Here is a 12,852-nt window from a genome sequence, read left to right as displayed (position 1 = left end):
CAAGGTCCCTCCATTGCTTAGGATTAATTGAAAGAGCTCCAATCCAAATCCACAAAAAGTTACAAAGGAAGCAGCAAAATTGTTCATTTCCCTAGAGGGAGAAATGCTCAAAGAGTCAAACCAAAGAAACTGCAAAGAAACTTACAGCCCAGTCCGGTGAAACTCAGAAAAGAGAGCAACCATCTCAAGATATCTATTCAAGAGAACTCTCAAGAGCACTGGTATCAACAGATCTTTTCCAAGCAGCAACTTTTACAATTATAAAAACAGCCTATGTGAATGATCAAAACTTAAGACATCACGAAGGTGGTAGGAAAAAACAAAAGATTACATATACCTTTTGCAACACAAAATTGTAACAGGTATCAAAAATCCAAAAATGAGGTAAAATGTATTCAGCATAACAAGCTAAAACATTCTGGGACATGGAAAGATCTAAACACCTAGCTAGCCATGGGATTACCACTTAGGAAAAAATGCTGTAAAACTTTATCACTGCATCACAAACCTGTTCCTGTTAAACATAGGTTAGTTAGAGGAACCACCCTAATCCTGTCTCATAACCAATGCACTGTCATACAAATCTTTGCAACTTTCAACTGGCCAGCCTTACATGTCTTTGTGGGTATTTTTTAAGCAAAACAAAGTTGAAAGCCTCCTTAAACTTCAATGCTTTACAACAGTATAATTTTCTGAGACTGTCTTGTAAAATTTTGTCAAATCATCAGGATCTGATGCCATTACTCTAATAAAAAAGGGTATTTTTTTTTGAATGGTTCCTAATTTCTCATGTACCTTTTGTCTGTTACAAAGAGCACCAACATACAGTCATTTGTATTTAAAGCATTATCACAATTGTCTTAGAAGTTTCAAATTTAGACATGCATCCTAAAGATGCTCAAAACTCATCTTACCAGCTATTCACTTCTCTCACAGTGACTAAAGACTCTTGAGTTTTACAAGAGATAAAATATTGCAATTTCTGTGAGCTTCCCTACACCAAAATGGACAGTGTCTTGGTACACTGAGGCTGAACAAAAATGACTTGTCATTTCCTAACTGAACTTGAGCTACACAGCACCATCAGCTGCAGAGATGTCAGAGAACACCATCTGCCTATTTGCCTGAGGAGAAATGTTGGAAGTCCAAGTGATGTAACAGATCTCCCTGCCTTTTGTGAATGCTCCATTTCCACAGATATTTATGAAATCCATTTCCTAGACAAAAAGAGATAGAGAACAATTGTCCTTCAAATTACAGTGCTGAGAAAGCACTACCTCAACAGAAAAGGCAAGGGGCAATCACAGCAAGACACATGAGGCCTCAGTCCAATGATCCATGGGAAAGAAAGTAGGATTCCAAAAGAGAATAGGAAAGAAGCCTTAAACTTCAAATGCAAGAAGTTTTTCACCCAGGAGAAGGTCTTGGAGACATTAATAAAGCTCCAGGGTTCTGTAAGCTTGTTGTCCACAACAAAATCAAAGTGGTTGAACAGCCCAGGACTCAGGTGTAGCCCCTGAGGCCCTGAGAACCACAGAACAGTTTGGGTTGGAAAGACATTAAAGGTTGTCTAGATCCAACTGCCCTGCCATGGGGAGGGAAGCCTCCACTAGACCAAGGTGCTCAAAGCCCCATCCAGCCTGGTCTTGAGCACCTCCAGGGCTACAGAGTTCACAAACTCTTTGGGCAACATGTTTCAATGCCTCACCAACCCTACAATTTAAAATTTCATCTTCCATAGTTATGCTAGAAATCCAGATAATCTCACTCACTGCCGCTCTCACTTGTGAGTCAAATTCTGCGAGAATTACTTCCTCCTATGCCAGGGCTTGTGAAAGTCACTTACCTGCAGCTTCTGGTATGGATTTCTTCTGACAGATTCAGATGAATGATAAATGGACCGGCTTGACCGCTGGCCTGGATCCTGGCATACAAAGCCTATGGGCACCAAGAGCCACATGAGAACTTTAACACAGACAAACCCCAAAAGATTAATCTAGCATTTCTGTTCACAGTCTTAATCTATGCATGACCTTCTTGTCCCTGCCCAAGGACCAATAAGGATCCTTTTCTTTTTTATACCTTGCTTTGTTTAATCCTAAACTGTAATTGCATTACATTTTTTGAACAAAAACTTGCTTCAAGATCAAGTACTTAAATCAACAAATGGGTTACTGAATAGCAGCACAGAGAAAGACTTGTTTTTTTTAAACAGCTGAGCAGGGTACCCGATGACAATTTTACTTCTTTCACTATTGGGGCAAATTGAATCAAGCAACTAAACCAAGATGCAAGGGACGCTGTGCTCTAGACAGTACTCCAATTCTAGCAACCCAACCAAAACCCACACATTCAACCTAAAAAATGCTTGAATGCTAACTCTGAAAGCTAAAGAGAGCAGTGTATTCAAATACCAAATTAGGAACTCTTAAAACCACCTAAGCATCGCAAACAGATGATTATTCTGAAGTTGAAATGTCCATATATCACTTCTCAGTGATCTATGCTGCTCTCCTTAACTAGAGTTCACATCTATTATACTCATCTAGTAACATGCAGCTTTATAAACCTACCTTTTGCTGGTTTTAAATAAGGGGAAGTTTGAAGGATTTTTTTGCTTCACTCACCTACAAGAGTGAACATATCTGAAAGCATGCTAGCTTTGATCTTCAGGTCCAAAGGAGCATCACTGTCACCACATGCAACAGAGGATAATAGGAATTATTTGTCTGGCATTGAATAAGAGGAATGCATCAGTATTCAGTTTATCTCCCAATACAGTTTCTTTGCCTTCTTAAAACAGGCAAAAACAAGAAGAAAATTAGGTGATTTTCACATACATAGGTAAAGATCAGAGAGCAATGGCTTAATCTGTTGATCTTTTTTCCACAGCTTTTAGTGTGCTAATGCAGACACACACAGATTTGTTTAAACTCTCCTTAGGGCTAGAAACATTTTCTTTGAATGTATGTATGTTACATTTCATGAAGTAGACAAAAGTTGCTGTTGTAGAATTCTTAAAAACCACTCTTCCACATAAAATCATAGCCAAGAGGCCTACCAAAATAAATCCTCAGCTTCCATTAGAGCATAAAGGTCAGCATAAGGGTCAAGTCAACACTCACTCTTTAGAAATTTTCTGATTAGAGTACTAGACTGAGCCCAAGAACTCCTCTACATACTCAAGTAAAGTGTAACTGATTGAACTCTGCTTGGACTCCAAAATCTAAAAGCTTCTATCAGCCAAGAAGATTGAAATCCAACACAATAGTCTGACAGATCTCCAAAATTTATCTATAATGACAGATTATGAAGCATTAACAGTGACGATGGAAGAGAAACAATTAAAAAGTAAATGGAATCCCAACTGGGCTCTTTCAAAACCTATTGCTGCAGTAAGTTTGTTTATCCAAAGGAAAAAAGCAAAGGAGTAGCCTCTCTGCCAATCAGCTGTGGAACAAAATCTGCAGGCACCATGAAATCATGCCCTCCTAGGACCACAAGTTTCAAGGACAACCATCTCCAGCAACAGTCCCTGCCTCATGTTAAATTGGGAATCACTTACCAGGCCAGTGATGGGGACAGGTTCACTTCCAACAGCCAGGGCTTCAGAGTGTCATCAATAAGGACATCAAAACCATATAGCTCTAAAAACACAGCAGACACTAAGTTCACCTTACTGCATCTTTAAGCATTCACAGAAGGTCCAACATTAGTTTCTACCAGGCCATTCCAATCTAAACTATATATGTTAAATCCAGCAAACTCTATAGAGATGAAGAAATAATAACATTCCTCAAGTGGCAATTTTCACTTCATCAAAACTAAACTTCTTCTGCCTTGGGAGGGGAGGGGGGGGAAAGAGAGGAACAAAAATATTAGGAAAGTATTATGTAGAAAAATAAAAAACTCTTCACTACCCACAAGTTGTAGTTCACACAGAACTCTAATACTTGCTTTCACATAGAATTGACACAAGCATAGCAGGTTCAATCTACTTCTTCCACTGGATCCTGGAAACAACAAAATTTCATTCTCCTTTCCACTTTTTAATCCCCTTATTAATTGTTCCAGTCAGCTAGAGAAAACCTTGCTTCTTTCAAGCATCAGCTCCTTTTCAATTATTCCTGTATGTTTTCTGCAATATCCCCATGGGGTTACAACAGACTTCTCCTAGGCAACTCCATCTACACAGACAACCTTCCATAACTTTTTAGCGTATTGATAGCTTGTTGCTTTGCAGCAAACCACAGCAGAAATATTTTTTCCTTAGTTTCTAAAACAATCATAACATACTACATCTGCTAGATGTGTTCTGCTCTATACTGCTCAGATTGAAGCCAGCTCCCTATTCCAAATCTGATTTTACTATTTCACTCTCTATACATATTTTCTCTAGGTTTGGAAAGAGTTGCAGGAAGGATGCTTCACAAATATGAGTGTAAATCAGAAGCTGGCATTAATGCAATTGCTTCTTTCAGCATTAAGAAATAGACTTCCTAATCATCAGGGCAACTTAAGCAATTTTTTTAAAACACCACAAAACAGGGTATTGGCAGAGAAGGATTTTCATTAAATTAAACAGTTCCTTAGTGCCTGAAATAAAAGCAGGAGAACTTCTTTGCCATGTTTCTTTCCCTGAATTCTGGCTCTGGCCTTTTGTCACCTGCCTGACATTGATGTCAGCCCTGGGGAGCTGGACTGCTTGACAAGCTCTTCCTATGCAGACAGCTGTGCAAAAGCTCATGCAGCTTATAATGGGAAGTCAATGAGCTAGGGTCAGGAGAGGCTTGGAAGGGGGGAAATGGCAGAGGAGTGAGCATGGCCTGCTCACTATTCTAGAGTCTGTAGCCAGTCATTGAATGGGAAACAACAGCAGAGAGTTAAAGAGTTGGTTCACTCCAAAGAAATGAGGCAGAATCTAAATTTTTTTTCTCTTGCCCTCCCAGACAGGAACAGCTGCAGTGGAGGGAAAAGGAGAAGGTGGGGATTTTAAGTGTAAACATTACCAAAGCACTTTGACCGGGAGAACCTTCTGATGACTTTGATACATTATATTAAAATACAGTCTCAGGTTTGGTGAAGACCCATGACTATTAACAACACAGAAAACTCAGCAGCTCATGCCCAAGGCAGAGAAGCAATGAGTGGGCCTGCAGCAGCTTCTGGTCTGCAGCCTCCAGCCCCAGCCAGGAAGAAGTGCACTTTGTTTTGACTAGCTCCTGCTTCTTTTGCTGCTGGCCATTCCCTTCCTTGGCCCCCTCGGAGGCCCTTTCCTAGTGTTTTGGCTCCTCTGACTTTTTCCTCCTCTCCCACACAATTCTCTTGCAAATTGCTCGCTCTTTAAAGCTCTATCTTTCCCGCCCAGTTAGTCATTCTGTCCACTTTTTCAAATACACATGGGAAACCTTTCAACCTCAGCTAGCTCTAACCACTCTGCTGGAGCTTCACATTCCTTTCCCTTGTGTCTGCCTTATTTATTAGGACAGTAAGTTCTTCAGGGTATCCCTGTTGACTTAATTCCATTGTTAAACACGGATTCTAAAGCCACTTGCAATGACTTAGGGTCTCCTAGGAAGTCTCCACTGTTGCTCCATAATGCCCCAAGTCTCACATATTCTGAGAAGTATCTACAAACCCTAGACAGGTATCTCTGCTGCCTTAGGGCATCAGGAGCTGCATAGCATCCATGTGCTGGCAATTGAATCAAGCCTCCCAGATTCCACAGAGGGCTTAGCACAAAGATCTGGTCAACAGTCAGAAGTTTACCCAGAAATATCTTGCTGACCCTCTTTCACATTTGGAAAATGTACTTCCTGGATAAAACACAATAGTCACAGTACCCTTTCCACTCTGAAACTCAATTACCACTTGATAAAATAAATACACAGGCAGGACAAAGATACAGAGTCACACAAGCATAGGATAATGCAAAGTATATCCTCTGCAATTACCAGCTTCAGCAAGGCTGCCACTTCCCTTTGCAGGGAGAGTAAAGAGAACAATGAAAGAGCAAAACATGCTTCACACTGTGGCAATGGCAGGTTCAGGACAAGCCACCTAGTACCACTATTTCTACTAAGGGAAGAACAGAAGAAACTGAAACCAAGTTTCCATAGTGCCTTCTCTTGCTACTATAATCCACAAAAGCACGTTCCACCCCTACGGTGTGTTAAGGAGTGGAATTATATCAGGAGGTGCCAATTGTTTCCAAGACTCAGCAGGAAATCCTCCTCCAATCCCCACAGAGAAGTCACTGCTGACGGAGTTTCCCACTCCCAAAAGAAAGCCTAGCTTCAGTGCACAGTCTAACAACAAGAGTTCAACCAGAGATTTTTTTGCCAATGACGTTATCTAAGACTAAGACAAAGGCTAGAGAGATAGTTTCAGGCTTTTTGGTTCTGATAAACTCCCATGTATTCCAAGTTTATCTTACAATCCTCTCCAAGACTGCACCAGCACTCTCTTTTACAAAATATCCCCAAAGAATTTGTTATTCTCTGTAAGTACAGAAACTAAATCACAAGCGATAGCACAGTAGCATAAAGAAACTTTTCATGATTTTGCACAGCATGAATTAGCTCAATTCCTAAAGTGTCACTGTAATTCTGGTCTGTCTTTGCAGCTTGTTCCCTGGATTTAAAAAAAGCTTTACTGCAAAGTACATACTCTACAATTCAATTGAGACAACCTGAAGTTGTGAAGGGACACAAACAGTGGGGAAAAAACATTCATAGCACATAACTCTTTATTGATATTGCAATAAAACCCCATCTCCTCATTTTATGTAGGAGCACATTTACAGACATTTCTAACACAAGAAAATTTTGCCACTGAAATTCAAGTCTTCCATTTTTCCTTTCTTATATTAAGGTTTAATTCCCTTTTTAAGAGAACTTAATTTTAACAGAAAAAGGTTTTATTGTCTATATTTTTACAGAAAAGGACCCCACAAGAGGGGACAAGTAGCTCCAAGGCTAACATCAAAGAACAGGAGTCTTGGTGCAAACTCGGCTGCCTTTATAATCCTAATCTTACTGAGTAAATAAATTCTCACTCACAAGGCAAAAACTTGTTCAACCCAGTGTGTGATTCCAGAGTGAGCAAAGATGTTAATATTCCAGTAACCACTTTAGGACAACACTTAACTTCCCTTCCAAACTGAGGAACGTAAGAGTAGATATGTAGCTACTTCATCCTCAACAAACTCAAGTGCCCAAATTAACAAAATACAATATTAGGCAGACCAAAATAAAAGCCATCTGACTCTATGGATGGATACAACAAGTGAAGGATAAAGAGAGCGTGTTTCCCAACCTCATTAGCCCAAGTTTTTCTGATTTCAAGCTCTTACCCTCCAAGAACCTCAGCCCCAGAAAAAGCCATGAGACAAGAATAACCTGTGGTGTTCCTCACTTTGATGTCATCCATCTGGTGAAGATCCTAATGCCACCACAAGAACCAGTGGCAGTAGAAGACAGAATGACAAGCCAGGGCTGATTGTGACTTTGGTAACAGAAGTCCATTGATGATAAATTGACAGTGCTGGTCATTTCCTAAGTCTCCCCAAAAACAGCCATAAAAGCTTTTTAGGTCTGCTCCAACCTTCTGAGAAAGAAAAATAGTGCTACCAAGCTGAGAACAACTTCCTAAAAGAAACAAACTTTCTGCAGCAACAGGGATTTTGAATCTTTCAACCAAGCTCTGGGTACTAAATCATCAATATCAGATGGGTACCATTCAGAGCCACAAAGTGACAAATAAGAAAAACAGTGCAGGGATAGACCCCCCATTCCTATAGAAGCTATAACTAGAAGACCTATTCCTTGAACTCATTTTACCCTTCACACTCAGCTGACAGTTTAGTCAAATTTGAAGATACAGTTACATTACAAAATCTATCTCACCCATCAGATCATCAAAACACTTGCCAAGAAGGGAAGAAGGGTACAGGCCTCCTGAATCTGCTTGTAGCCAAAGGAGTCCACAACTTCTTTCAGATTCCAATGGCATCTTTAAATACTGGCTTCAAAGCAAAGACTGATGCTAAGGCTATAAAAATAGAATGGATAAAGCTTTGTAAAAAAAAGTAATAGTAGGAAATCCCTGTTCAGCTTTTCTGTGACACCTCACCCATCAGATCATCAAAACACCTGCCATGAAGGCTACAGGCCTCCTGAATCTGCTAGTAGCCAAAGGAGTCTACAACCTCTTTCAGATTCCAATGGCATCTTTACATACTGGCTTGAAAGCAAAGACTGATGCTAAGGCTATAAAAATAGAATGGATAAAGCTTTGTAAAAAAAAGTAATAGTAGGAAATCCCTGTTCAGCTTTTCTGTGACATGTCATGTAAAAAACTACAAAACATAGGAAATAAGTATGGTATATGCATGGCTGACTTAAGTCACTAATCATAGACTCACCTCACATCAAGTAAGTACGTACAGAAATTCCTTAAGAACCTCAAGTTTTTAGTGCCCTGGAAAACTCATAATGGAGCAGGTCAGCACTGTTGAGAACTACAAAAGGCTTCCCCTAAACAGCTCAACTGCCACCACTAAGAAAGCTGTTTATGAAGAACAGCAACATAGGCAGTTGAGAAACTGGTGATTCGGCACAAATGAAGACTTTTTAAAGCATTTAGCTCCAGATCAGCCCCACTCAAGTCATACAATAGTTTATTGTTTGCTTTTATCTCAATATAGATGTGAATAGAAGCAAAAGCCTGGCCAATTCAGCCTTAAGATACAGAAGCAGCTAAATAAGAAACTCGTTGCTTTGGTGGGATCAGTACGCCCATTACCCTATCCTGGCCTGCCTTCTTGATTGCAGACAAGCTCAACAGTGTCACAGTTGTCTAGTGGGTTTACTAGAATGTAAATGAAACAAGAGGACTTCAATTTATTGCTTCTTTAGGCTCACATTTCAGTGAGTGCAGAAAATGGTGCTACCTGGCTGCTGGCAAAAATACGTGCTGCACCAGCCACCTTCATTTCCTACCCTACTAAAGCACCACCCAAGAGAAATTTTTCATTCTGCCTGAAAGCTGGCCTTACTGCCCCTTTCTAGCCTACCCAGAGGTGCTTACTTCAGGAGGGAGAAAAACACAGTCTGTAATCAGCTTGGGCACATGCAGCCCTATTGTACCTCTTGTTCCCACAATGATATGTCACATCCCTCAAGTAAGTGCAAAATCTATCCATCTTTCTCTTAAAGAAGGCTCCAGAGGTAACCATTGACTCAGCTGGTGTCCAGCTTTAGGACAGTGCAGTGATCTGGAGAGTTGCAGCATGCCCCCCTCTGGAATTACTTATTTGTTAAAACAAATTTTACTAGGAGCTTAATTTTACATAAGGAATTATTAGCTAATTACAAAGAACAAAATGGATGATTGGGATCACTTTGTTAATAACAGTACAAGAACAAGGCAACAAAATCAAATAGTACTTGCAGTGCTTCTGTGATGCACTTAAGAGGAACAAAACTGAGCATCCCAAGTCCTTTGAAAACTGATTATTACTAGAATGCAGTAAATAGCTCACATTACACGGCCAAAATGGAACTCACTCTTTACACAAGCTGTCACCACCACTCTGTTTTGACATTAGAAAAAGGACTATCCTGACCTAGCATTCTCTTTCTAGGCATGCATTGGTAGCAGGAATCAGCCTGTCTCACCAGTCTCAGAAAATGAAGAAGCCATGAATAAACTCCCTTCCTTTAAATCCAGGAGACAAGTACATTACATATAAAAACACTTACTTGTGAAAGAACTGAAGGACCACTGCAGTACTAATCAATTAGAGAGATAAAATGGGCAAACTCATCTGGACAAAAGTACTTGTGATTTGATTTTTTTAGGAAGAAAATGGCATTTGTACAGGAGTTCTATTCCCTATAACAGCATTACAAGCACTAGAGTAGAATACAACTTAGTTATATTTTTTAGAAGTTTTCCAAACAAGACCAATCTCTGCATCTGAATTTCAGATAAAGGTTTCTGAAGTCTGAGATACTTTTCACATGATCAACCCTCCTCAGGAGACACACTCAGTTTCATTGTTCACAGCTCAGAATGGAAAAAAAAAAAAAAAAACCACCACCAAAAAAAAGGCTCTTGTCTGAGACTCAACGTGCTGCCTTGAAATCTTTGTTCGCAGTTTTCTCCTTCATGCTAACAGCTATGAAATGAACCATTATGACCACTTCCAGATAGAAAAACTGAATTATTTACAAGGTTAAAAGTCATACAACCAAAAACTGTCAGAACAAGACACACAGATGACAAATGAACCATACAGCAAGATGGAAGTTCAAATCCTTGAGACAACGACCACCACTTAATTGTGGGGGAAGGTGGCAGAAAGTACTGAGCTCTGGAAATGCCTAAGTCTCCCCAGGGAAGCAGTATGGCTCCTACTTAAGCTCTCTTTCCTGGGAAGCTCTTAATTTATGTTTACACTGAAATAAACGGAACAAAACAGTTTATTTGTGGGGGAGCATCTGAGAGGGTGGTTAGTGCAACCCTGGGGAGGCAGCAGGAAGTGGGATAACCTCAGAGCCAGGCCCAGCAGAAAGTACATGAGGAGCATTAGTTTCCATATACACAGCTCTAGAGACAACTGAGGAAGGAAAAGAGAGAAGCCAAAAAAAGAGGCAGCTAAAGTGGTTTTGACATGTCTTTTTTTCAACTAGCCAATAAAGTGCCATTTCACTGAGACTATTATCTAACTCATAAATCCCCATGTATGACCAGGTCCTTCAACTTTGAAGGAATCAGAACTAGGCAGGAGAAACTATGGTGGGAGAGGTAGTTAGTTTTGGGAGGTAACTAAACAACCTATCAGTCGTGGCTCCTTGATTCCTGACTGTCTTATCACCCTCAAATATTCAAAGAGGCATTTATGCTGCAGTGTTAAAAGCTGCAGAATTGTCACTATCTAAGTGCAACTCAAGGACCACATAAAGGGATTTGACCTGTCATAGCTAGTTTAAATGTAAGTTCCAATACTTAAACATAGGATAGCCTAAGCCAAGCTTGGCCTTTGGTTTGAGCACTGAGACTTGATCTTCGTGCTTGCATCCACACGAGTGAAGGACGGCTAGGAGCAGGAGGAGGCCTCTTTAGGGAAGGTTGGGAAGCAGCCACTGGAAAGCGGGAGAAGGCACACTGTGGTACCAGCCGCTGCCTTCTGGAGCTCGTCCCAGCGTGTGCTGGCGCGGAGCTCCGCGGCGCCGCTGCCAGCGCGGAGCGGGGCGCGCAGCTCCGCCAGGAGCGGCCTCGGCCGCCCCCGCGCGGCGCCCCCGGCACCCCGGGCACGCACACGCGGCTCCTCCCCACCCGCACAGCACCAGGAACACGCAAAACTACACTGCCAGGTGGCTCGAGAGAAAATAGGAAGTGCTCTAACAACGTGTTTAATCACCCACAGCCATTCTTTGCAAGGACACTAGTAAATCACGACCTTTCCAGCACTTCCCCAAGTTCCCTCTGAAGTCCTTTTTCATCATTCTGTTTTCATTTTCTTGCATGAGACTCTGATCAATGGTGACACAGGGTGAACTGAGATTCTATGCCCCCTGCCCTCACTGAGGCTTATGCTAAAGAAAAAAAAAACCAAAACAACCAAAATAGTATCCAGCTTTCTTACACTAGGGAATGCATATTTCTCTCTAGCATGACAAAGGCAGAGGTTCCAAACAGTACTCAACAGGCAATCAACAAAGATGTCCCCAGCGTCTTACCAAAGCAGCTGCCACGATGTGAAAGAAAACTTTTACAAGCTGATGCAATGGACGGCTCAGCAGAAACTAGAGTCTTGATAATCAGGTCCTCCACGTTGGCCATCAGTGCTGCAAGGAGGGGAGGGGGGCAGAAGGAAAAAGAAAAAAAGCAGATTGTGAAGTAACACATAATATCCAGGAAGGCATGAGAATATGCATATGGAGATAGACCTTTGTGACTCAAAGCAATGATGCTTGGAAATCCATGCAAGCCTAAGTAAATAGACATGCATAAGTATCCTAGTGCAAAAATACTCACAAATGAGAATGTGAAAATGATAAATGTCAGTATATGTCCAGTGCAGGTAAACAAACATATGGCAAACACACCAGCACAAGTCAGCTGGAGTCTGACCACTGCCTACTCAAGAGTATTAGGATTACACAAGAGTTAGACTAGAGTGGGTTAGTGAGATAAGCCCTCAAACTACAGAGAATAAGCCATAGCACTGAGATATAAAAATTTTTATTGTGAACTTTTATGAGATAACTGTTCTGTGACACTGCACCTTCCTCTAATGCAGCTGTCCCATACCAAAGTTCATAAATCTTTTCAAAATTTTAAGACCGGTGCCAGCTCCCAGTCCTGCTGACCTATAGATAGCCCATAGTATGAAAGCACTCTCCAGCTCCTGCATGAGCCTGTGAACAGAGCTCAGGAACAGGAGTCTGAGAAGACAGAGGAAGCAAAAGGCAAGAAAAGATGTACATTAGACATAGACCTGGATTCTACACTGGACTTGGGATGAGTCATGCAACAGAAAGAACACCACGCTGGTTTTGTTTTCAAGGACAAGCAATAGCAAAGTGAGAGAAGGGAGAAATGAACAAATACTGGAATCATAGTCTCAGAAGTTAATAAAGATGAAAGGACAACCTCCCCCACCCCTCAAAGGGAGGGCAAGCAAATCCACAGACATCTGGCAACCCGTGCTTCAAAGAGTATCTTCTAGAAACCACTTGACTAGAGAGTTTACTTTAGGTCTACAATTACTACTTCTCATGCTCAGATGATGACATGCAGGGACCTGAACAATTACAGAAAGAGCATGCAAGCAAATTCAGA

The 12,852-nt window shown here is 41.1% G+C and overlaps 1 protein-coding gene across 11 annotated transcripts in view; it reads right to left on the bottom strand.

The window, feature by feature from the left end:
• Nucleotides 1-12,852, bottom strand: part of TTLL5 (tubulin tyrosine ligase like 5) — a 125,159-nt gene that overhangs the window by 88,056 nt on the left and 24,251 nt on the right. For all 11 annotated transcript variants that reach the window (XR_005627094.1, XR_005627096.1, XR_005627095.1 and 8 more), the window contains 4 exons: nucleotides 11,748-11,855; nucleotides 3,566-3,647; nucleotides 2,628-2,689; nucleotides 1,847-1,938 (listed from right to left, as the gene is read on the bottom strand). Coding sequence is in view for 8 of the 11 variants with exons in the window: in XM_039705368.1 (XP_039561302.1) it covers nucleotides 1,847-1,938; nucleotides 2,628-2,689; nucleotides 3,566-3,647; nucleotides 11,748-11,855 (344 nt within the window). In the remaining 3 variants the exon portion in view is untranslated. The remainder of the gene's footprint in view (nucleotides 1-1,846; nucleotides 1,939-2,627; nucleotides 2,690-3,565; nucleotides 3,648-11,747; nucleotides 11,856-12,852) is intronic.

This window comes from Passer montanus, unplaced genomic scaffold (assembly GCF_014805655.1).
Source record: "Passer montanus isolate IOZ18808 unplaced genomic scaffold, ASM1480565v1 scaffold18, whole genome shotgun sequence".
In the NCBI taxonomy this organism is placed as follows: Eukaryota; Metazoa; Chordata; class Aves; order Passeriformes; family Passeridae; genus Passer; species Passer montanus.
This window is presented reverse-complemented; position numbering and strand designations above follow the sequence as displayed.